General features: G+C 54.1%; 1 protein-coding gene across 1 annotated transcript in view; it reads left to right on the plus strand.

Annotated features, from left to right (window-relative positions):
- Nucleotides 1-843: 843 nt before the first annotated feature.
- Nucleotides 844-25,741, plus strand: part of MUC16 (mucin 16, cell surface associated) — a 70,885-nt gene continuing 45,987 nt past the window's right edge. The window contains exon 1 of the mRNA XM_057540456.1: nt 844-24,773. Coding sequence (XP_057396439.1) covers nt 844-24,773 — 23,930 coding nt within the window. The remainder of the gene's footprint in view (nt 24,774-25,741) is intronic.

Raw genomic sequence — 25,741 nt, forward strand, 5'->3', positions numbered from 1 at the left:
ACTTTCCCCACAATGACAAAATCAACAGAAAAAACTGTGACCACTGAAACAGGTACTCCTGCAGCGACATCACAGGACATATTTCCCTGGACCACATCACCCAAAACATCCATGGTAGGGATCCATGCAGCTGTGACTCAGAGAATTCTACACACAAAGCTGATGACTGCCATTAGCACAGGTGATGAGGATGTCTCTTGGCGAAGCCGTGCCTCTGTGAAAGACACTGGTTCTACATCTTCCCCACTGATTGCACCTGCCATGACAACACCCTCCCCTGAGCCATTCACATTACCAGCGAGGAGCCCCTCCTCTCCTACCCCTGTGACCTCACTTCTCACCCATAGTCTGGGGAAGAGCAAATACGCATTGGGTACCAGTGGGGAACCTGTGTCCAGCTCACCTTCAAGTGAGATCAGCAACACCATTGACATACTGTCCATCTCTGAAGCCTCCACAGGAACAGATGCAATTCAGCCCTCCAGAAACGCAGCTGCGACCCATGGGGCCAACCCAAGTTCTGGACATGAAGCACATTCCTCTGCCCCAGCTGACTCAGAGGCATCCAATATCACGTCTCCAACGGTTACTCCTTCCACCTCTAGGGACACCCGTGTTTCCACATCAATGCCTCACTCTTTAGACACTACAGTGTCTGAGATAGACTCCACATCCTCTCTGACTCCTGAACTGAGGAAGACCAGCACCGTCCAGCAGAACAGCTCAGCCCCAGGGAAAATCACCGTCCTTTCCAGAGTTCCCACTGATACGACTACTGAGTTCTCTACGACAGAACCCATCTCCTCTAGCCACACGTCCATCCCTGGCCCCGTTCAGTCCACGATGTCGCCAGACATCCCTACAGGCATCGTCACCAGGCCCTCTGCCTCTCCTGGGACAACAGAATCTGCAGAAGTGACCATGACCACCCAAAGAGGTCCCACTGAGGATACATCACAGAACCCACTTACCATGGGCACTACAACCAACACCTCAGGGGCAGAGATTCACTCGACTGTGACTCAGAGTTTTACGCACTCAGAGATGACCACTCGCAGGAGCAGAGGTCTCGAGGATGTGTCTTGGACAAGCCCTGCCTCTGTGAAAGAAACTGGCTCTCCATCTTCCCCACTGATTGTATCTACCATGACAACACCCTCCCCTGAGCCATCCACGTTACCAGCGAGGAGCCCCTCCTCTCCTACCCCTGTGACCTCACTTCTCACCCGTGGTCTGGGGAAGACCAAAGACACGTTGGGTACAAGTGTGGAACCTGTGTCCAGCTCACCTTCAAGTGAGACTAGCACCACCATTGACATACTGTCCACCTCTGAAGCCTCCACAGGAACAGATGCAATTCAGCCCTCCAGAAACGCAGCTGCGACCCATGGGGCCAACCCAAGTTCTGGACATGAAGCACATTCCTCTGCCCCAGCTGACTCAGAGGCATCCAATATCACGTCTCCAACGGTTACTCCTTCCACCTCTAGGGACACCCGTGTTTCCACATCAATGCCTCACTCTTTAGACACTACAGTGTCTGAGATAGACTCCACATCCTCTCTGACTCCTGAACTGAGGAAGACCAGCACCGTCCAGCAGAACAGCTCAGCCCCAGGGAAAATCACCGTCCTTTCCAGAGTTCCCACTGATACGACTACTGAGTTCTCTACGACAGAACCCATCTCCTCTAGCCACACGTCCATCCCTGGCCCCGTTCAGTCCACGATGTCGCCAGACATCCCTACAGGCATCGTCACCAGGCCCTCTGCCTCTCCTGGGACAACAGAATCTGCAGAAGTGACCATGACCACCCAAAGAGGTCCCACTGAGGATACATCACAGAACCCACTTACCATGGGCACTACAACCAACACCTCAGGGGCAGAGATTCACTCGACTGTGACTCAGAGTTTTACGCACTCAGAGATGACCACTCGCAGGAGCAGAGGTCTCGAGGATGTGTCTTGGACAAGCCCTGCCTCTGTGAAAGAAACTGGCTCTCCATCTTCCCCACTGATTGTATCTACCATGACAACACCCTCCCCTGAGCCATCCACGTTACCAGCGAGGAGCCCCTCCTCTCCTACCCCTGTGACCTCACTTCTCACCCGTGGTCTGGGGAAGACCAAAGACACGTTGGGTACAAGTGTGGAACCTGTGTCCAGCTCACCTTCAAGTGAGACTAGCACCACCATTGACATACTGTCCACCTCTGAAGCCTCCACAGGAACAGATGCAATTCAGCCCTCCAGAAACGCAGCTGCGACCCATGGGGCCAACCCAAGTTCTGGACATGAAGCACATTCCTCTGCCCCAGCTGACTCAGAGGCATCCAATATCACGTCTCCAACGGTTACTCCTTCCACCTCTAGGGACACCCGTGTTTCCACATCAATGCCTCACTCTTTAGACACTACAGTGTCTGAGATAGACTCCACATCCTCTCTGACTCCTGAACTGAGGAAGACCAGCACCGTCCAGCAGAACAGCTCAGCCCCAGGGAAAATCACCGTCCTTTCCAGAGTTCCCACTGATACGACTACTGAGTTCTCTACGACAGAACCCATCTCCTCTAGCCACACGTCCATCCCTGGCCCCGTTCAGTCCACGATGTCGCCAGACATCCCTACAGGCATCGTCACCAGGCCCTCTGCCTCTCCTGGGACAACAGAATCTGCAGAAGTGACCATGACCACCCAAAGAGGTCCCACTGAGGATACATCACAGAACCCACTTACCATGGGCACTACAACCAACACCTCAGGGGCAGAGATTCACTCGACTGTGACTCAGAGTTTTACGCACTCAGAGATGACCACTCGCAGGAGCAGAGGTCTCGAGGATGTGTCTTGGACAAGCCCTGCCTCTGTGAAAGAAACTGGCTCTCCATCTTCCCCACTGATTGTATCTACCATGACAACACCCTCCCCTGAGCCATCCACGTTACCAGCGAGGAGCCCCTCCTCTCCTACCCCTGTGACCTCACTTCTCACCCGTGGTCTGGGGAAGACCAAAGACACGTTGGGTACAAGTGTGGAACCTGTGTCCAGCTCACCTTCAAGTGAGACTAGCACCACCATTGACATACTGTCCACCTCTGAAGCCTCCACAGGAACAGATGCAATTCAGCCCTCCAGAAACGCAGCTGCGACCCATGGGGCCAACCCAAGTTCTGGACATGAAGCACATTCCTCTGCCCCAGCTGACTCAGAGGCATCCAATATCACGTCTCCAACGGTTACTCCTTCCACCTCTAGGGACACCCGTGTTTCCACATCAATGCCTCACTCTTTAGACACTACAGTGTCTGAGATAGACTCCACATCCTCTCTGACTCCTGAACTGAGGAAGACCAGCACCGTCCAGCAGAACAGCTCAGCCCCAGGGAAAATCACCGTCCTTTCCAGAGTTCCCACTGATACGACTACTGAGTTCTCTACGACAGAACCCATCTCCTCTAGCCACACGTCCATCCCTGGCCCCGTTCAGTCCACGATGTCGCCAGACATCCCTACAGGCATCGTCACCAGGCCCTCTGCCTCTCCTGGGACAACAGAATCTGCAGAAGTGACCATGACCACCCAAAGAGGTCCCACTGAGGATACATCACAGAACCCACTTACCATGGGCACTACAACCAACACCTCAGGGGCAGAGATTCACTCGACTGTGACTCAGAGTTTTACGCACTCAGAGATGACCACTCGCAGGAGCAGAGGTCTCGAGGATGTGTCTTGGACAAGCCCTGCCTCTGTGAAAGAAACTGGCTCTCCATCTTCCCCACTGATTGTATCTACCATGACAACACCCTCCCCTGAGCCATCCACGTTACCAGCGAGGAGCCCCTCCTCTCCTACCCCTGTGACCTCACTTCTCACCCGTGGTCTGGGGAAGACCAAAGACACGTTGGGTACAAGTGTGGAACCTGTGTCCAGCTCACCTTCAAGTGAGACTAGCACCACCATTGACATACTGTCCACCTCTGAAGCCTCCACAGGAACAGATGCAATTCAGCCCTCCAGAAACGCAGCTGCGACCCATGGGGCCAACCCAAGTTCTGGACATGAAGCACATTCCTCTGCCCCAGCTGACTCAGAGGCATCCAATATCACGTCTCCAACGGTTACTCCTTCCACCTCTAGGGACACCCGTGTTTCCACATCAATGCCTCACTCTTTAGACACTACAGTGTCTGAGATAGACTCCACATCCTCTCTGACTCCTGAACTGAGGAAGACCAGCACCGTCCAGCAGAACAGCTCAGCCCCAGGGAAAATCACCGTCCTTTCCAGAGTTCCCACTGATACGACTACTGAGTTCTCTACGACAGAACCCATCTCCTCTAGCCACACGTCCATCCCTGGCCCCGTTCAGTCCACGATGTCGCCAGACATCCCTACAGGCATCGTCACCAGGCCCTCTGCCTCTCCTGGGACAACAGAATCTGCAGAAGTGACCATGACCACCCAAAGAGGTCCCACTGAGGATACATCACAGAACCCACTTACCATGGGCACTACAACCAACACCTCAGGGGCAGAGATTCACTCGACTGTGACTCAGAGTTTTACGCACTCAGAGATGACCACTCGCAGGAGCAGAGGTCTCGAGGATGTGTCTTGGACAAGCCCTGCCTCTGTGAAAGAAACTGGCTCTCCATCTTCCCCACTGATTGTATCTACCATGACAACACCCTCCCCTGAGCCATCCACGTTACCAGCGAGGAGCCCCTCCTCTCCTACCCCTGTGACCTCACTTCTCACCCGTGGTCTGGGGAAGACCAAAGACACGTTGGGTACAAGTGTGGAACCTGTGTCCAGCTCACCTTCAAGTGAGACTAGCACCACCATTGACATACTGTCCACCTCTGAAGCCTCCACAGGAACAGATGCAATTCAGCCCTCCAGAAACGCAGCTGCGACCCATGGGGCCAACCCAAGTTCTGGACATGAAGCACATTCCTCTGCCCCAGCTGACTCAGAGGCATCCAATATCACGTCTCCAACGGTTACTCCTTCCACCTCTAGGGACACCCGTGTTTCCACATCAATGCCTCACTCTTTAGACACTACAGTGTCTGAGATAGACTCCACATCCTCTCTGACTCCTGAACTGAGGAAGACCAGCACCGTCCAGCAGAACAGCTCAGCCCCAGGGAAAATCACCGTCCTTTCCAGAGTTCCCACTGATACGACTACTGAGTTCTCTACGACAGAACCCATCTCCTCTAGCCACACGTCCATCCCTGGCCCCGTTCAGTCCACGATGTCGCCAGACATCCCTACAGGCATCGTCACCAGGCCCTCTGCCTCTCCTGGGACAACAGAATCTGCAGAAGTGACCATGACCACCCAAAGAGGTCCCACTGAGGATACATCACAGAACCCACTTACCATGGGCACTACAACCAACACCTCAGGGGCAGAGATTCACTCGACTGTGACTCAGAGTTTTACGCACTCAGAGATGACCACTCGCAGGAGCAGAGGTCTCGAGGATGTGTCTTGGACAAGCCCTGCCTCTGTGAAAGAAACTGGCTCTCCATCTTCCCCACTGATTGTATCTACCATGACAACACCCTCCCCTGAGCCATCCACGTTACCAGCGAGGAGCCCCTCCTCTCCTACCCCTGTGACCTCACTTCTCACCCGTGGTCTGGGGAAGACCAAAGACACGTTGGGTACAAGTGTGGAACCTGTGTCCAGCTCACCTTCAAGTGAGACTAGCACCACCATTGACATACTGTCCACCTCTGAAGCCTCCACAGGAACAGATGCAATTCAGCCCTCCAGAAACGCAGCTGCGACCCATGGGGCCAACCCAAGTTCTGGACATGAAGCACATTCCTCTGCCCCAGCTGACTCAGAGGCATCCAATATCACGTCTCCAACGGTTACTCCTTCCACCTCTAGGGACACCCGTGTTTCCACATCAATGCCTCACTCTTTAGACACTACAGTGTCTGAGATAGACTCCACATCCTCTCTGACTCCTGAACTGAGGAAGACCAGCACCGTCCAGCAGAACAGCTCAGCCCCAGGGAAAATCACCGTCCTTTCCAGAGTTCCCACTGATACGACTACTGAGTTCTCTACGACAGAACCCATCTCCTCTAGCCACACGTCCATCCCTGGCCCCGTTCAGTCCACGATGTCGCCAGACATCCCTACAGGCATCGTCACCAGGCCCTCTGCCTCTCCTGGGACAACAGAATCTGCAGAAGTGACCATGACCACCCAAAGAGGTCCCACTGAGGATACATCACAGAACCCACTTACCATGGGCACTACAACCAACACCTCAGGGGCAGAGATTCACTCGACTGTGACTCAGAGTTTTACGCACTCAGAGATGACCACTCGCAGGAGCAGAGGTCTCGAGGATGTGTCTTGGACAAGCCCTGCCTCTGTGAAAGAAACTGGCTCTCCATCTTCCCCACTGATTGTATCTACCATGACAACACCCTCCCCTGAGCCATCCACGTTACCAGCGAGGAGCCCCTCCTCTCCTACCCCTGTGACCTCACTTCTCACCCGTGGTCTGGGGAAGACCAAAGACACGTTGGGTACAAGTGTGGAACCTGTGTCCAGCTCACCTTCAAGTGAGACTAGCACCACCATTGACATACTGTCCACCTCTGAAGCCTCCACAGGAACAGATGCAATTCAGCCCTCCAGAAACGCAGCTGCGACCCATGGGGCCAACCCAAGTTCTGGACATGAAGCACATTCCTCTGCCCCAGCTGACTCAGAGGCATCCAATATCACGTCTCCAACGGTTACTCCTTCCACCTCTAGGGACACCCGTGTTTCCACATCAATGCCTCACTCTTTAGACACTACAGTGTCTGAGATAGACTCCACATCCTCTCTGACTCCTGAACTGAGGAAGACCAGCACCGTCCAGCAGAACAGCTCAGCCCCAGGGAAAATCACCGTCCTTTCCAGAGTTCCCACTGATACGACTACTGAGTTCTCTACGACAGAACCCATCTCCTCTAGCCACACGTCCATCCCTGGCCCCGTTCAGTCCACGATGTCGCCAGACATCCCTACAGGCATCGTCACCAGGCCCTCTGCCTCTCCTGGGACAACAGAATCTGCAGAAGTGACCATGACCACCCAAAGAGGTCCCACTGAGGATACATCACAGAACCCACTTACCATGGGCACTACAACCAACACCTCAGGGGCAGAGATTCACTCGACTGTGACTCAGAGTTTTACGCACTCAGAGATGACCACTCGCAGGAGCAGAGGTCTCGAGGATGTGTCTTGGACAAGCCCTGCCTCTGTGAAAGAAACTGGCTCTCCATCTTCCCCACTGATTGTATCTACCATGACAACACCCTCCCCTGAGCCATCCACGTTACCAGCGAGGAGCCCCTCCTCTCCTACCCCTGTGACCTCACTTCTCACCCGTGGTCTGGGGAAGACCAAAGACACGTTGGGTACAAGTGTGGAACCTGTGTCCAGCTCACCTTCAAGTGAGACTAGCACCACCATTGACATACTGTCCACCTCTGAAGCCTCCACAGGAACAGATGCAATTCAGCCCTCCAGAAACGCAGCTGCGACCCATGGGGCCAACCCAAGTTCTGGACATGAAGCACATTCCTCTGCCCCAGCTGACTCAGAGGCATCCAATATCACGTCTCCAACGGTTACTCCTTCCACCTCTAGGGACACCCGTGTTTCCACATCAATGCCTCACTCTTTAGACACTACAGTGTCTGAGATAGACTCCACATCCTCTCTGACTCCTGAACTGAGGAAGACCAGCACCGTCCAGCAGAACAGCTCAGCCCCAGGGAAAATCACCGTCCTTTCCAGAGTTCCCACTGATACGACTACTGAGTTCTCTACGACAGAACCCATCTCCTCTAGCCACACGTCCATCCCTGGCCCCGTTCAGTCCACGATGTCGCCAGACATCCCTACAGGCATCGTCACCAGGCCCTCTGCCTCTCCTGGGACAACAGAATCTGCAGAAGTGACCATGACCACCCAAAGAGGTCCCACTGAGGATACATCACAGAACCCACTTACCATGGGCACTACAACCAACACCTCAGGGGCAGAGATTCACTCGACTGTGACTCAGAGTTTTACGCACTCAGAGATGACCACTCGCAGGAGCAGAGGTCTCGAGGATGTGTCTTGGACAAGCCCTGCCTCTGTGAAAGAAACTGGCTCTCCATCTTCCCCACTGATTGTATCTACCATGACAACACCCTCCCCTGAGCCATCCACGTTACCAGCGAGGAGCCCCTCCTCTCCTACCCCTGTGACCTCACTTCTCACCCGTGGTCTGGGGAAGACCAAAGACACGTTGGGTACAAGTGTGGAACCTGTGTCCAGCTCACCTTCAAGTGAGACTAGCACCACCATTGACATACTGTCCACCTCTGAAGCCTCCACAGGAACAGATGCAATTCAGCCCTCCAGAAACGCAGCTGCGACCCATGGGGCCAACCCAAGTTCTGGACATGAAGCACATTCCTCTGCCCCAGCTGACTCAGAGGCATCCAATATCACGTCTCCAACGGTTACTCCTTCCACCTCTAGGGACACCCGTGTTTCCACATCAATGCCTCACTCTTTAGACACTACAGTGTCTGAGATAGACTCCACATCCTCTCTGACTCCTGAACTGAGGAAGACCAGCACCGTCCAGCAGAACAGCTCAGCCCCAGGGAAAATCACCGTCCTTTCCAGAGTTCCCACTGATACGACTACTGAGTTCTCTACGACAGAACCCATCTCCTCTAGCCACACGTCCATCCCTGGCCCCGTTCAGTCCACGATGTCGCCAGACATCCCTACAGGCATCGTCACCAGGCCCTCTGCCTCTCCTGGGACAACAGAATCTGCAGAAGTGACCATGACCACCCAAAGAGGTCCCACTGAGGATACATCACAGAACCCACTTACCATGGGCACTACAACCAACACCTCAGGGGCAGAGATTCACTCGACTGTGACTCAGAGTTTTACGCACTCAGAGATGACCACTCGCAGGAGCAGAGGTCTCGAGGATGTGTCTTGGACAAGCCCTGCCTCTGTGAAAGAAACTGGCTCTCCATCTTCCCCACTGATTGTATCTACCATGACAACACCCTCCCCTGAGCCATCCACGTTACCAGCGAGGAGCCCCTCCTCTCCTACCCCTGTGACCTCACTTCTCACCCGTGGTCTGGGGAAGACCAAAGACACGTTGGGTACAAGTGTGGAACCTGTGTCCAGCTCACCTTCAAGTGAGACTAGCACCACCATTGACATACTGTCCACCTCTGAAGCCTCCACAGGAACAGATGCAATTCAGCCCTCCAGAAACGCAGCTGCGACCCATGGGGCCAACCCAAGTTCTGGACATGAAGCACATTCCTCTGCCCCAGCTGACTCAGAGGCATCCAATATCACGTCTCCAACGGTTACTCCTTCCACCTCTAGGGACACCCGTGTTTCCACATCAATGCCTCACTCTTTAGACACTACAGTGTCTGAGATAGACTCCACATCCTCTCTGACTCCTGAACTGAGGAAGACCAGCACCGTCCAGCAGAACAGCTCAGCCCCAGGGAAAATCACCGTCCTTTCCAGAGTTCCCACTGATACGACTACTGAGTTCTCTACGACAGAACCCATCTCCTCTAGCCACACGTCCATCCCTGGCCCCGTTCAGTCCACGATGTCGCCAGACATCCCTACAGGCATCGTCACCAGGCCCTCTGCCTCTCCTGGGACAACAGAATCTGCAGAAGTGACCATGACCACCCAAAGAGGTCCCACTGAGGATACATCACAGAACCCACTTACCATGGGCACTACAACCAACACCTCAGGGGCAGAGATTCACTCGACTGTGACTCAGAGTTTTACGCACTCAGAGATGACCACTCGCAGGAGCAGAGGTCTCGAGGATGTGTCTTGGACAAGCCCTGCCTCTGTGAAAGAAACTGGCTCTCCATCTTCCCCACTGATTGTATCTACCATGACAACACCCTCCCCTGAGCCATCCACGTTACCAGCGAGGAGCCCCTCCTCTCCTACCCCTGTGACCTCACTTCTCACCCGTGGTCTGGGGAAGACCAAAGACACGTTGGGTACAAGTGTGGAACCTGTGTCCAGCTCACCTTCAAGTGAGACTAGCACCACCATTGACATACTGTCCACCTCTGAAGCCTCCACAGGAACAGATGCAATTCAGCCCTCCAGAAACGCAGCTGCGACCCATGGGGCCAACCCAAGTTCTGGACATGAAGCACATTCCTCTGCCCCAGCTGACTCAGAGGCATCCAATATCACGTCTCCAACGGTTACTCCTTCCACCTCTAGGGACACCCGTGTTTCCACATCAATGCCTCACTCTTTAGACACTACAGTGTCTGAGATAGACTCCACATCCTCTCTGACTCCTGAACTGAGGAAGACCAGCACCGTCCAGCAGAACAGCTCAGCCCCAGGGAAAATCACCGTCCTTTCCAGAGTTCCCACTGATACGACTACTGAGTTCTCTACGACAGAACCCATCTCCTCTAGCCACACGTCCATCCCTGGCCCCGTTCAGTCCACGATGTCGCCAGACATCCCTACAGGCATCGTCACCAGGCCCTCTGCCTCTCCTGGGACAACAGAATCTGCAGAAGTGACCATGACCACCCAAAGAGGTCCCACTGAGGATACATCACAGAACCCACTTACCATGGGCACTACAACCAACACCTCAGGGGCAGAGATTCACTCGACTGTGACTCAGAGTTTTACGCACTCAGAGATGACCACTCGCAGGAGCAGAGGTCTCGAGGATGTGTCTTGGACAAGCCCTGCCTCTGTGAAAGAAACTGGCTCTCCATCTTCCCCACTGATTGTATCTACCATGACAACACCCTCCCCTGAGCCATCCACGTTACCAGCGAGGAGCCCCTCCTCTCCTACCCCTGTGACCTCACTTCTCACCCGTGGTCTGGGGAAGACCAAAGACACGTTGGGTACAAGTGTGGAACCTGTGTCCAGCTCACCTTCAAGTGAGACTAGCACCACCATTGACATACTGTCCACCTCTGAAGCCTCCACAGGAACAGATGCAATTCAGCCCTCCAGAAACGCAGCTGCGACCCATGGGGCCAACCCAAGTTCTGGACATGAAGCACATTCCTCTGCCCCAGCTGACTCAGAGGCATCCAATATCACGTCTCCAACGGTTACTCCTTCCACCTCTAGGGACACCCGTGTTTCCACATCAATGCCTCACTCTTTAGACACTACAGTGTCTGAGATAGACTCCACATCCTCTCTGACTCCTGAACTGAGGAAGACCAGCACCGTCCAGCAGAACAGCTCAGCCCCAGGGAAAATCACCGTCCTTTCCAGAGTTCCCACTGATACGACTACTGAGTTCTCTACGACAGAACCCATCTCCTCTAGCCACACGTCCATCCCTGGCCCCGTTCAGTCCACGATGTCGCCAGACATCCCTACAGGCATCGTCACCAGGCCCTCTGCCTCTCCTGGGACAACAGAATCTGCAGAAGTGACCATGACCACCCAAAGAGGTCCCACTGAGGATACATCACAGAACCCACTTACCATGGGCACTACAACCAACACCTCAGGGGCAGAGATTCACTCGACTGTGACTCAGAGTTTTACGCACTCAGAGATGACCACTCGCAGGAGCAGAGGTCTCGAGGATGTGTCTTGGACAAGCCCTGCCTCTGTGAAAGAAACTGGCTCTCCATCTTCCCCACTGATTGTATCTACCATGACAACACCCTCCCCTGAGCCATCCACGTTACCAGCGAGGAGCCCCTCCTCTCCTACCCCTGTGACCTCACTTCTCACCCGTGGTCTGGGGAAGACCAAAGACACGTTGGGTACAAGTGTGGAACCTGTGTCCAGCTCACCTTCAAGTGAGACTAGCACCACCATTGACATACTGTCCACCTCTGAAGCCTCCACAGGAACAGATGCAATTCAGCCCTCCAGAAACGCAGCTGCGACCCATGGGGCCAACCCAAGTTCTGGACATGAAGCACATTCCTCTGCCCCAGCTGACTCAGAGGCATCCAATATCACGTCTCCAACGGTTACTCCTTCCACCTCTAGGGACACCCGTGTTTCCACATCAATGCCTCACTCTTTAGACACTACAGTGTCTGAGATAGACTCCACATCCTCTCTGACTCCTGAACTGAGGAAGACCAGCACCGTCCAGCAGAACAGCTCAGCCCCAGGGAAAATCACCGTTCTTTCCAGAGTTCCCACTGATACGACTACTGAGTTCTCTACGACAGAACCCATCTCCTCTAGCCACACGTCCATCCCTGGCCCCGTTCAGTCCACGATGTCGCCAGACATCCCTACAGGCATCGTCACCAGGCCCTCTGCCTCTCCTGGGACAACAGAATCTGCAGAAGTGACCATGACCACCCAAAGAGGTCCCACTGAGGATACATCACAGAACCCACTTACCATGGGCACTACAACCAACACCTCAGGGGCAGAGATTCACTCGACTGTGACTCAGAGTTTTACGCACTCAGAGATGACCACTCGCAGGAGCAGAGGTCTCGAGGATGTGTCTTGGACAAGCCCTGCCTCTGTGAAAGAAACTGGCTCTCCATCTTCCCCACTGATTGTATCTACCATGACAACACCCTCCCCTGAGCCATCCACGTTACCAGCGAGGAGCCCCTCCTCTCCTACCCCTGTGACCTCACTTCTCACCCGTGGTCTGGGGAAGACCAAAGACACGTTGGGTACAAGTGTGGAACCTGTGTCCAGCTCACCTTCAAGTGAGACTAGCACCACCATTGACATACTGTCCACCTCTGAAGCCTCCACAGGAACAGATGCAATTCAGCCCTCCAGAAACGCAGCTGCGACCCATGGGGCCAACCCAAGTTCTGGACATGAAGCACATTCCTCTGCCCCAGCTGACTCAGAGGCATCCAATATCACGTCTCCAACGGTTACTCCTTCCACCTCTAGGGACACCCGTGTTTCCACATCAATGCCTCACTCTTTAGACACTACAGTGTCTGAGATAGACTCCACATCCTCTCTGACTCCTGAACTGAGGAAGACCAGCACCGTCCAGCAGAACAGCTCAGCCCCAGGGAAAATCACCGTCCTTTCCAGAGTTCCCACTGATACGACTACTGAGTTCTCTACGACAGAACCCATCTCCTCTAGCCACACGTCCATCCCTGGCCCCGTTCAGTCCACGATGTCGCCAGACATCCCTACAGGCATCGTCACCAGGCCCTCTGCCTCTCCTGGGACAACAGAATCTGCAGAAGTGACCATGACCACCCAAAGAGGTCCCACTGAGGATACATCACAGAACCCACTTACCATGGGCACTACAACCAACACCTCAGGGGCAGAGATTCACTCGACTGTGACTCAGAGTTTTACGCACTCAGAGATGACCACTCGCAGGAGCAGAGGTCTCGAGGATGTGTCTTGGACAAGCCCTGCCTCTGTGAAAGAAACTGGCTCTCCATCTTCCCCACTGATTGTATCTACCATGACAACACCCTCCCCTGAGCCATCCACGTTACCAGCGAGGAGCCCCTCCTCTCCTACCCCTGTGACCTCACTTCTCACCCGTGGTCTGGGGAAGACCAAAGACACGTTGGGTACAAGTGTGGAACCTGTGTCCAGCTCACCTTCAAGTGAGACTAGCACCACCATTGACATACTGTCCACCTCTGAAGCCTCCACAGGAACAGATGCAATTCAGCCCTCCAGAAACGCAGCTGCGACCCATGGGGCCAACCCAAGTTCTGGACATGAAGCACATTCCTCTGCCCCAGCTGACTCAGAGGCATCCAATATCACGTCTCCAACGGTTACTCCTTCCACCTCTAGGGACACCCGTGTTTCCACATCAATGCCTCACTCTTTAGACACTACAGTGTCTGAGATAGACTCCACATCCTCTCTGACTCCTGAACTGAGGAAGACCAGCACCGTCCAGCAGAACAGCTCAGCCCCAGGGAAAATCACCGTCCTTTCCAGAGTTCCCACTGATACGACTACTGAGTTCTCTACGACAGAACCCATCTCCTCTAGCCACACGTCCATCCCTGGCCCCGTTCAGTCCACGATGTCGCCAGACATCCCTACAGGCATCGTCACCAGGCCCTCTGCCTCTCCTGGGACAACAGAATCTGCAGAAGTGACCATGACCACCCAAAGAGGTCCCACTGAGGATACATCACAGAACCCACTTACCATGGGCACTACAACCAACACCTCAGGGGCAGAGATTCACTCGACTGTGACTCAGAGTTTTACGCACTCAGAGATGACCACTCGCAGGAGCAGAGGTCTCGAGGATGTGTCTTGGACAAGCCCTGCCTCTGTGAAAGAAACTGGCTCTCCATCTTCCCCACTGATTGTATCTACCATGACAACACCCTCCCCTGAGCCATCCACGTTACCAGCGAGGAGCCCCTCCTCTCCTACCCCTGTGACCTCACTTCTCACCCGTGGTCTGGGGAAGACCAAAGACACGTTGGGTACAAGTGTGGAACCTGTGTCCAGCTCACCTTCAAGTGAGACTAGCACCACCATTGACATACTGTCCACCTCTGAAGCCTCCACAGGAACAGATGCAATTCAGCCCTCCAGAAACGCAGCTGCGACCCATGGGGCCAACCCAAGTTCTGGACATGAAGCACATTCCTCTGCCCCAGCTGACTCAGAGGCATCCAATATCACGTCTCCAACGGTTACTCCTTCCACCTCTAGGGACACCCGTGTTTCCACATCAATGCCTCACTCTTTAGACACTACAGTGTCTGAGATAGACTCCACATCCTCTCTGACTCCTGAACTGAGGAAGACCAGCACCGTCCAGCAGAACAGCTCAGCCCCAGGGAAAATCACCGTCCTTTCCAGAGTTCCCACTGATACGACTACTGAGTTCTCTACGACAGAACCCATCTCCTCTAGCCACACGTCCATCCCTGGCCCCGTTCAGTCCACGATGTCGCCAGACATCCCTACAGGCATCGTCACCAGGCCCTCTGCCTCTCCTGGGACAACAGAATCTGCAGAAGTGACCATGACCACCCAAAGAGGTCCCACTGAGGATACATCACAGAACCCACTTACCATGGGCACTACAACCAACACCTCAGGGGCAGAGATTCACTCGACTGTGACTCAGAGTTTTACGCACTCAGAGATGACCACTCGCAGGAGCAGAGGTCTCGAGGATGTGTCTTGGACAAGCCCTGCCTCTGTGAAAGAAACTGGCTCTCCATCTTCCCCACTGATTGTATCTACCATGACAACACCCTCCCCTGAGCCATCCACGTTACCAGCGAGGAGCCCCTCCTCTCCTACCCCTGTGACCTCACTTCTCACCCGTGGTCTGGGGAAGACCAAAGACACGTTGGGTACAAGTGTGGAACCTGTGTCCAGCTCACCTTCAAGTGAGACTAGCACCACCATTGACATACTGTCCACCTCTGAAGCCTCCACAGGAACAGATGCAATTCAGCCCTCCAGAAACGCAGCTGCGACCCATGGGGCCAACCCAAGTTCTGGACATGAAGCACATTCCTCTGCCCCAGCTGACTCAGAGGCATCCAATATCACGTCTCCAACGGTTACTCCTTCCACCTCTAGGGACACCCGTGTTTCCACATCAATGCCTCACTCTTTAGACACTACAGTGTCTGAGATAGACTCCACATCCTCTCTGACTCCTGAACTGAGGAAGACCAGCACCGTCCAGCAGAACAGCTCAGCCCCAGGGAAAATCACCGTCCTTTCCAGAGTTCCCACTGATACGACTACTGAGTTCTCTACGACAGAACCCATCTCCTCTAGCCACACGTCCATCCCTGGCCCCGTTCAGTCCACGATGTCGCCAGACATCCCTACAGGCATCGTCACCAGGCCCTCTGCCTCTCCTGGGACAACAGAATCTGCAGAAGTGACCATGACCACCCAAAGAGGTCCCACTGAGGATACATCACAGAACCCACTTACCATGGGCACTACAACCAACACCTCAGGGGCAGAGATTCACTCGACTGTGACTCAGAGTTTTACGCACTCAGAGATGACCACTCGCAGGAGCAGAGGTCTCGAGGATGTGTCTTGGACAAGCCCTGCCTCTGTGAAAGAAACTGGCTCTCCATCTTCCCCACTGATTGTATCTACCATGACAACACCCTCCCCTGAGCCATCCACGTTACCAGCGAGGAGCCCCTCCTCTCCTACCCCTGTGACCTCACTTCTCACCCGTGGTCTGGGGAAGACCAAAGACACGTTGGGTACAAGTGTGGAACCTGTGTCCAGCTCACCTTCAAGTGAGACTAGCACCACCATTGACATACTGTCCACCTCTGAAGCCTCCACAGGAACAGATGCAATTCAGCCCTCCAGAAACGCAGCTGCGACCCATGGGGCCAACCCAAGTTCTGGACATGAAGCACATTCCTCTGCCCCAGCTGACTCAGAGGCATCCAATATCACGTCTCCAACGGTTACTCCTTCCACCTCTAGGGACACCCGTGTTTCCACATCAATGCCTCACTCTTTAGACACTACAGTGTCTGAGATAGACTCCACATCCTCTCTGACTCCTGAACTGAGGAAGACCAGCACCGTCCAGCAGAACAGCTCAGCCCCAGGGAAAATCACCGTCCTTTCCAGAGTTCCCACTGATACGACTACTGAGTTCTCTACGACAGAACCCATCTCCTCTAGCCACACGTCCATCCCTGGCCCCGTTCAGTCCACGATGTCGCCAGACATCCCTACAGGCATCGTCACCAGGCCCTCTGCCTCTCCTGGGACAACAGAATCTGCAGAAGTGACCATGACCACCCAAAGAGGTCCCACTGAGGATACATCACAGAACCCACTTACCATGGGCACTACAACCAACACCTCAGGGGCAGAGATTCACTCGACTGTGACTCAGAGTTTTACGCACTCAGAGATGACCACTCGCAGGAGCAGAGGTCTCGAGGATGTGTCTTGGACAAGCCCTGCCTCTGTGAAAGAAACTGGCTCTCCATCTTCCCCACTGATTGTATCTACCATGACAACACCCTCCCCTGAGCCATCCACGTTACCAGCGAGGAGCCCCTCCTCTCCTACCCCTGTGACCTCACTTCTCACCCGTGGTCTGGGGAAGACCAAAGACACGTTGGGTACAAGTGTGGAACCTGTGTCCAGCTCACCTTCAAGTGAGACTAGCACCACCATTGACATACTGTCCACCTCTGAAGCCTCCACAGGAACAGATGCAATTCAGCCCTCCAGAAACGCAGCTGCGACCCATGGGGCCAACCCAAGTTCTGGACATGAAGCACATTCCTCTGCCCCAGCTGACTCAGAGGCATCCAATATCACGTCTCCAACGGTTACTCCTTCCACCTCTAGGGACACCCGTGTTTCCACATCAATGCCTCACTCTTTAGACACTACAGTGTCTGAGATAGACTCCACATCCTCTCTGACTCCTGAACTGAGGAAGACCAGCACCGTCCAGCAGAACAGCTCAGCCCCAGGGAAAATCACCGTCCTTTCCAGAGTTCCCACTGATACGACTACTGAGTTCTCTACGACAGAACCCATCTCCTCTAGCCACACGTCCATCCCTGGCCCCGTTCAGTCCACGATGTCGCCAGACATCCCTACAGGCATCGTCACCAGGCCCTCTGCCTCTCCTGGGACAACAGAATCTGCAGAAGTGACCATGACCACCCAAAGAGGTCCCACTGAGGATACATCACAGAACCCACTTACCATGGGCACTACAACCAACACCTCAGGGGCAGAGATTCACTCGACTGTGACTCAGAGTTTTACGCACTCAGAGATGACCACTCGCAGGAGCAGAGGTCTCGAGGATGTGTCTTGGACAAGCCCTGCCTCTGTGAAAGAAACTGGCTCTCCATCTTCCCCACTGATTGTATCTACCATGACAACACCCTCCCCTGAGCCATCCACGTTACCAGCGAGGAGCCCCTCCTCTCCTACCCCTGTGACCTCACTTCTCACCCGTGGTCTGGGGAAGACCAAAGACACGTTGGGTACAAGTGTGGAACCTGTGTCCAGCTCACCTTCAAGTGAGACTAGCACCACCATTGACATACTGTCCACCTCTGAAGCCTCCACAGGAACAGATGCAATTCAGCCCTCCAGAAACGCAGCTGCGACCCATGGGGCCAACCCAAGTTCTGGACATGAAGCACATTCCTCTGCCCCAGCTGACTCAGAGGCATCCAATATCACGTCTCCAACGGTTACTCCTTCCACCTCTAGGGACACCCGTGTTTCCACATCAATGCCTCACTCTTTAGACACTACAGTGTCTGAGATAGACTCCACATCCTCTCTGACTCCTGAACTGAGGAAGACCAGCACCGTCCAGCAGAACAGCTCAGCCCCAGGGAAAATCACCGTCCTTTCCAGAGTTCCCACTGATACGACTACTGAGTTCTCTACGACAGAACCCATCTCCTCTAGCCACACGTCCATCCCTGGCCCCGTTCAGTCCACGATGTCGCCAGACATCCCTACAGGCATCGTCACCAGGCCCTCTGCCTCTCCTGGGACAACAGAATCTGCAGAAGTGACCATGACCACCCAAAGAGGTCCCACTGAGGATACATCACAGAACCCACTTACCATGGGCACTACAACCAACACCTCAGGGGCAGAGATTCACTCGACTGTGACTCAGAGTTTTACGCACTCAGAGATGACCACTCGCAGGAGCAGAGGTCTCGAGGATGTGTCTTGGACAAGCCCTGCCTCTGTGAAAGAAACTGGCTCTCCATCTTCCCCACTGATTGTATCTACCATGACAACACCCTCCCCTGAGCCATCCACGTTACCAGCGAGGAGCCCCTCCTCTCCTACCCCTGTGACCTCACTTCTCACCCGTGGTCTGGGGAAGACCAAAGACACGTTGGGTACAAGTGTGGAACCTGTGTCCAGCTCACCTTCAAGTGAGACTAGCACCACCATTGACATACTGTCCACCTCTGAAGCCTCCACAGGAACAGATGCAATTCAGCCCTCCAGAAACGCAGCTGCGACCCATGGGGCCAACCCAAGTTCTGGACATGAAGCACATTCCTCTGCCCCAGCTGACTCAGAGGCATCCAATATCACGTCTCCAACGGTTACTCCTTCCACCTCTAGGGACACCCGTGTTTCCACATCAATGCCTCACTCTTTAGACACTACAGTGTCTGAGATAGACTCCACATCCTCTCTGACTCCTGAACTGAGGAAGACCAGCACCGTCCAGCAGAACAGCTCAGCCCCAGGGAAAATCACCGTCCTTTCCAGAGTTCCCACTGATACGACTACTGAGTTCTCTACGACAGAACCCATCTCCTCTAGCCACACGTCCATCCCTGGCCCCGTTCAGTCCACGATGTCGCCAGACATCCCTACAGGCATCGTCACCAGGCCCTCTGCCTCTCCTGGGACAACAGAATCTGCAGAAGTGACCATGACCACCCAAAGAGGTCCCACTGAGGATACATCACAGAACCCACTTACCATGGGCACTACAACCAACACCTCAGGGGCAGAGATTCACTCGACTGTGACTCAGAGTTTTACGCACTCAGAGATGACCACTCGCAGGAGCAGAGGTCTCGAGGATGTGTCTTGGACAAGCCCTGCCTCTGTGAAAGAAACTGGCTCTCCATCTTCCCCACTGATTGTATCTACCATGACAACACCCTCCCCTGAGCCATCCACGTTACCAGCGAGGAGCCCCTCCTCTCCTACCCCTGTGACCTCACTTCTCACCCGTGGTCTGGGGAAGACCAAAGACACGTTGGGTACAAGTGTGGAACCTGTGTCCAGCTCACCTTCAAGTGAGACTAGCACCACCATTGACATACTGTCCACCTCTGAAGCCTCCACAGGAACAGATGCAATTCAGCCCTCCAGAAACGCAGCTGCGACCCATGGGGCCAACCCAAGTTCTGGACATGAAGCACATTCCTCTGCCCCAGCTGACTCAGAGGCATCCAATATCACGTCTCCAACGGTTACTCCTTCCACCTCTAGGGACACCCGTGTTTCCACATCAATGCCTCACTCTTTAGACACTACAGTGTCTGAGATAGACTCCACATCCTCTCTGACTCCTGAACTGAGGAAGACCAGCACCGTCCAGCAGAACAGCTCAGCCCCAGGGAAAATCACCGTCCTTTCCAGAGTTCCCACTGATACGACTACTGAGTTCTCTACGACAGAACCCATCTCCTCTAGCCACACGTCCATCCCTGGCCCCGTTCAGTCCACGATGTCGCCAGACATCCCTACAGGCATCGTCACCAGGCCCTCTGCCTCTCCTGGGACAACAGAATCTGCAGAAGTGACCATGACCACCCAAAGAGGTCCCACTGAGGATACATCACAGAACCCACTTACCATGGGCACTACAACCAACACCTCAGGGGCAGAGATTCACTCGACTGTGACTCAGAGTTTTACGCACTCAGAGATGACCACTCGCAGGAGCAGAGGTCTCGAGGATGTGTCTTGGACAAGCCCTGCCTCTGTGAAAGAAACTGGCTCTCCATCTTCCCCACTGATTGTATCTACCATGACAACACCCTCCCCTGAGCCATCCACGTTACCAGCGAGGAGCCCCTCCTCTCCTACCCCTGTGACCTCACTTCTCACCCGTGGTCTGGGGAAGACCAAAGACACGTTGGGTACAAGTGTGGAACCTGTGTCCAGCTCACCTTCAAGTGAGACTAGCACCACCATTGACATACTGTCCACCTCTGAAGCCTCCACAGGAACAGATGCAATTCAGCCCTCCAGAAACGCAGCTGCGACCCATGGGGCCAACCCAAGTTCTGGACATGAAGCACATTCCTCTGCCCCAGCTGACTCAGAGGCATCCAATATCACGTCTCCAACGGTTACTCCTTCCACCTCTAGGGACACCCGTGTTTCCACATCAATGCCTCACTCTTTAGACACTACAGTGTCTGAGATAGACTCCACATCCTCTCTGACTCCTGAACTGAGGAAGACCAGCACCGTCCAGCAGAACAGCTCAGCCCCAGGGAAAATCACCGTCCTTTCCAGAGTTCCCACTGATACGACTACTGAGTTCTCTACGACAGAACCCATCTCCTCTAGCCACACGTCCATCCCTGGCCCCGTTCAGTCCACGATGTCGCCAGACATCCCTACAGGCATCGTCACCAGGCCCTCTGCCTCTCCTGGGACAACAGAATCTGCAGAAGTGACCATGACCACCCAAAGAGGTCCCACTGAGGATACATCACAGAACCCACTTACCATGGGCACTACAACCAACACCTCAGGGGCAGAGATTCACTCGACTGTGACTCAGAGTTTTACGCACTCAGAGATGACCACTCGCAGGAGCAGAGGTCTCGAGGATGTGTCTTGGACAAGCCCTGCCTCTGTGAAAGAAACTGGCTCTCCATCTTCCCCACTGATTGTATCTACCATGACAACACCCTCCCCTGAGCCATCCACGTTACCAGCGAGGAGCCCCTCCTCTCCTACCCCTGTGACCTCACTTCTCACCCGTGGTCTGGGGAAGACCAAAGACACGTTGGGTACAAGTGTGGAACCTGTGTCCAGCTCACCTTCAAGTGAGACTAGCACCACCATTGACATACTGTCCACCTCTGAAGCCTCCACAGGAACAGATGCAATTCAGCCCTCCAGAAACGCAGCTGCGACCCATGGGGCCAACCCAAGTTCTGGACATGAAGCACATTCCTCTGCCCCAGCTGACTCAGAGGCATCCAATATCACGTCTCCAACGGTTACTCCTTCCACCTCTAGGGACACCCGTGTTTCCACATCAATGCCTCACTCTTTAGACACTACAGTGTCTGAGATAGACTCCACATCCTCTCTGACTCCTGAACTGAGGAAGACCAGCACCGTCCAGCAGAACAGCTCAGCCCCAGGGAAAATCACCGTCCTTTCCAGAGTTCCCACTGATACGACTACTGAGTTCTCTACGACAGAACCCATCTCCTCTAGCCACACGTCCATCCCTGGCCCCGTTCAGTCCACGATGTCGCCAGACATCCCTACAGGCATCGTCACCAGGCCCTCTGCCTCTCCTGGGACAACAGAATCTGCAGAAGTGACCATGACCACCCAAAGAGGTCCCACTGAGGATACATCACAGAACCCACTTACCATGGGCACTACAACCAACACCTCAGGGGCAGAGATTCACTCGACTGTGACTCAGAGTTTTACGCACTCAGAGATGACCACTCGCAGGAGCAGAGGTCTCGAGGATGTGTCTTGGACAAGCCCTGCCTCTGTGAAAGAAACTGGCTCTCCATCTTCCCCACTGATTGTATCTACCATGACAACACCCTCCCCTGAGCCATCCACGTTACCAGCGAGGAGCCCCTCCTCTCCTACCCCTGTGACCTCACTTCTCACCCGTGGTCTGGGGAAGACCAAAGACACGTTGGGTACAAGTGTGGAACCTGTGTCCAGCTCACCTTCAAGTGAGACTAGCACCACCATTGACATACTGTCCACCTCTGAAGCCTCCACAGGAACAGATGCAATTCAGCCCTCCAGAAACGCAGCTGCGACCCATGGGGCCAACCCAAGTTCTGGACATGAAGCACATTCCTCTGCCCCAGCTGACTCAGAGGCATCCAATATCACGTCTCCAACGGTTACTCCTTCCACCTCTAGGGACACCCGTGTTTCCACATCAATGCCTCACTCTTTAGACACTACAGTGTCTGAGATAGACTCCACATCCTCTCTGACTCCTGAACTGAGGAAGACCAGCACCGTCCAGCAGAACAGCTCAGCCCCAGGGAAAATCACCGTCCTTTCCAGAGTTCCCACTGATACGACTACTGAGTTCTCTACGACAGAACCCATCTCCTCTAGCCACACGTCCATCCCTGGCCCCGTTCAGTCCACGATGTCGCCAGACATCCCTACAGGCATCGTCACCAGGCCCTCTGCCTCTCCTGGGACAACAGAATCTGCAGAAGTGACCATGACCACCCAAAGAGGTCCCACTGAGGATACATCACAGAACCCACTTACCATGGGCACTACAACCAACACCTCAGGGGCAGAGATTCACTCGACTGTGACTCAGAGTTTTACGCACTCAGAGATGACCACTCGCAGGAGCAGAGGTCTCGAGGATGTGTCTTGGACAAGCCCTGCCTCTGTGAAAGAAACTGGCTCTCCATCTTCCCCACTGATTGTATCTACCATGACAACACCCTCCCCTGAGCCATCCACGTTACCAGCGAGGAGCCCCTCCTCTCCTACCCCTGTGACCTCACTTCTCACCCGTGGTCTGGGGAAGACCAAAGACACGTTGGGTACAAGTGTGGAACCTGTGTCCAGCTCACCTTCAAGTGAGACTAGCACCACCATTGACATACTGTCCACCTCTGAAGCCTCCACAGGAACAGATGCAATTCAGCCCTCCAGAAACGCAGCTGCGACCCATGGGGCCAACCCAAGTTCTGGACATGAAGCACATTCCTCTGCCCCAGCTGACTCAGAGGCATCCAATATCACGTCTCCAACGGTTACTCCTTCCACCTCTAGGGACACCCGTGTTTCCACATCAATGCCTCACTCTTTAGACACTACAGTGTCTGAGATAGACTCCACATCCTCTCTGACTCCTGAACTGAGGAAGACCAGCACCGTCCAGCAGAACAGCTCAGCCCCAGGGAAAATCACCGTCCTTTCCAGAGTTCCCACTGATACGACTACTGAGTTCTCTACGACAGAACCCATCTCCTCTAGCCACACGTCCATCCCTGGCCCCGTTCAGTCCACGATGTCGCCAGACATCCCTACAGGCATCGTCACCAGGCCCTCTGCCTCTCCTGGGACAACAGAATCTGCAGAAGTGACCATGACCACCCAAAGAGGTCCCACTGAGGATACATCACAGAACCCACTTACCATGGGCACTACAACCAACACCTCAGGGGCAGAGATTCACTCGACTGTGACTCAGAGTTTTACGCACTCAGAGATGACCACTCGCAGGAGCAGAGGTCTCGAGGATGTGTCTTGGACAAGCCCTGCCTCTGTGAAAGAAACTGGCTCTCCATCTTCCCCACTGATTGTATCTACCATGACAACACCCTCCCCTGAGCCATCCACGTTACCAGCGAGGAGCCCCTCCTCTCCTACCCCTGTGACCTCACTTCTCACCCGTGGTCTGGGGAAGACCAAAGACACGTTGGGTACAAGTGTGGAACCTGTGTCCAGCTCACCTTCAAGTGAGACTAGCACCACCATTGACATACTGTCCACCTCTGAAGCCTCCACAGGAACAGATGCAATTCAGCCCTCCAGAAACGCAGCTGCGACCCATGGGGCCAACCCAAGTTCTGGACATGAAGCACATTCCTCTGCCCCAGCTGACTCAGAGGCATCCAATATCACGTCTCCAACGGTTACTCCTTCCACCTCTAGGGACACCCGTGTTTCCACATCAATGCCTCACTCTTTAGACACTACAGTGTCTGAGATAGACTCCACATCCTCTCTGACTCCTGAACTGAGGAAGACCAGCACCGTCCAGCAGAACAGCTCAGCCCCAGGGAAAATCACCGTCCTTTCCAGAGTTCCCACTGATACGACTACTGAGTTCTCTACGACAGAACCCATCTCCTCTAGCCACACGTCCATCCCTGGCCCCGTTCAGTCCACGATGTCGCCAGACATCCCTACAGGCATCGTCACCAGGCCCTCTGCCTCTCCTGGGACAACAGAATCTGCAGAAGTGACCATGACCACCCAAAGAGGTCCCACTGAGGATACATCACAGAACCCACTTACCATGGGCACTACAACCAACACCTCAGGGGCAGAGATTCACTCGACTGTGACTCAGAGTTTTACGCACTCAGAGATGACCACTCGCAGGAGCAGAGGTCTCGAGGATGTGTCTTGGACAAGCCCTGCCTCTGTGAAAGAAACTGGCTCTCCATCTTCCCCACTGATTGTATCTACCATGACAACACCCTCCCCTGAGCCATCCACGTTACCAGCGAGGAGCCCCTCCTCTCCTACCCCTGTGACCTCACTTCTCACCCGTGGTCTGGGGAAGACCAAATACGCATTGGGTACATCCTTGGCAGCAGTGACCACGTTACCTCCAAGTTTGAGTAGTCCCACAATTGAGACAATTTCCACCTCTGAATTCTCCATAGATACAGCGAAAATTCTTCCTTCCATATACACAGTCATGAGTACTGTGGGTTCCAGCAGTTCTGGATATGAACGAAGTTCCTCTGTCCCAATTTTCCCTGAGTCCTCCAGCACCATATATCCTATGGGTACTGCTTCCTCCGTGGATGAGGCCACTCTTTCCACATCAATGCCTTCGTCCTTTGAGACCAAGACACTTTCCCATCTGACTCCTGGACTGAAGGAGAAAAGAATAGCCTTGGATTCCAGCTCAAGGACACTCACAAACACACCTTCATCGCCTCTGTCCACTCATGGTTTGAAGGGTCCCAAGACTGATATTACGTCCTCTGTGAAAGTATTATCCCCAGATCAGCCTCTGTCTTCACAGTATACTGACATTCCAGTGGAAACAGTCACACGCTTTTACACTTCTCCCTCCATTACAGGGTCTGCTGGCATAACTGTCCCAGGATCCAATCTTTCTTTGCCTGTATCAGAAAATACACGTCACCTAAGCACAG

The sequence above is a fragment of the Balaenoptera acutorostrata genome, chromosome 2, assembly GCF_949987535.1.
Source record: "Balaenoptera acutorostrata chromosome 2, mBalAcu1.1, whole genome shotgun sequence".
NCBI classification, from domain to species: domain Eukaryota; kingdom Metazoa; phylum Chordata; class Mammalia; order Artiodactyla; family Balaenopteridae; genus Balaenoptera; species Balaenoptera acutorostrata.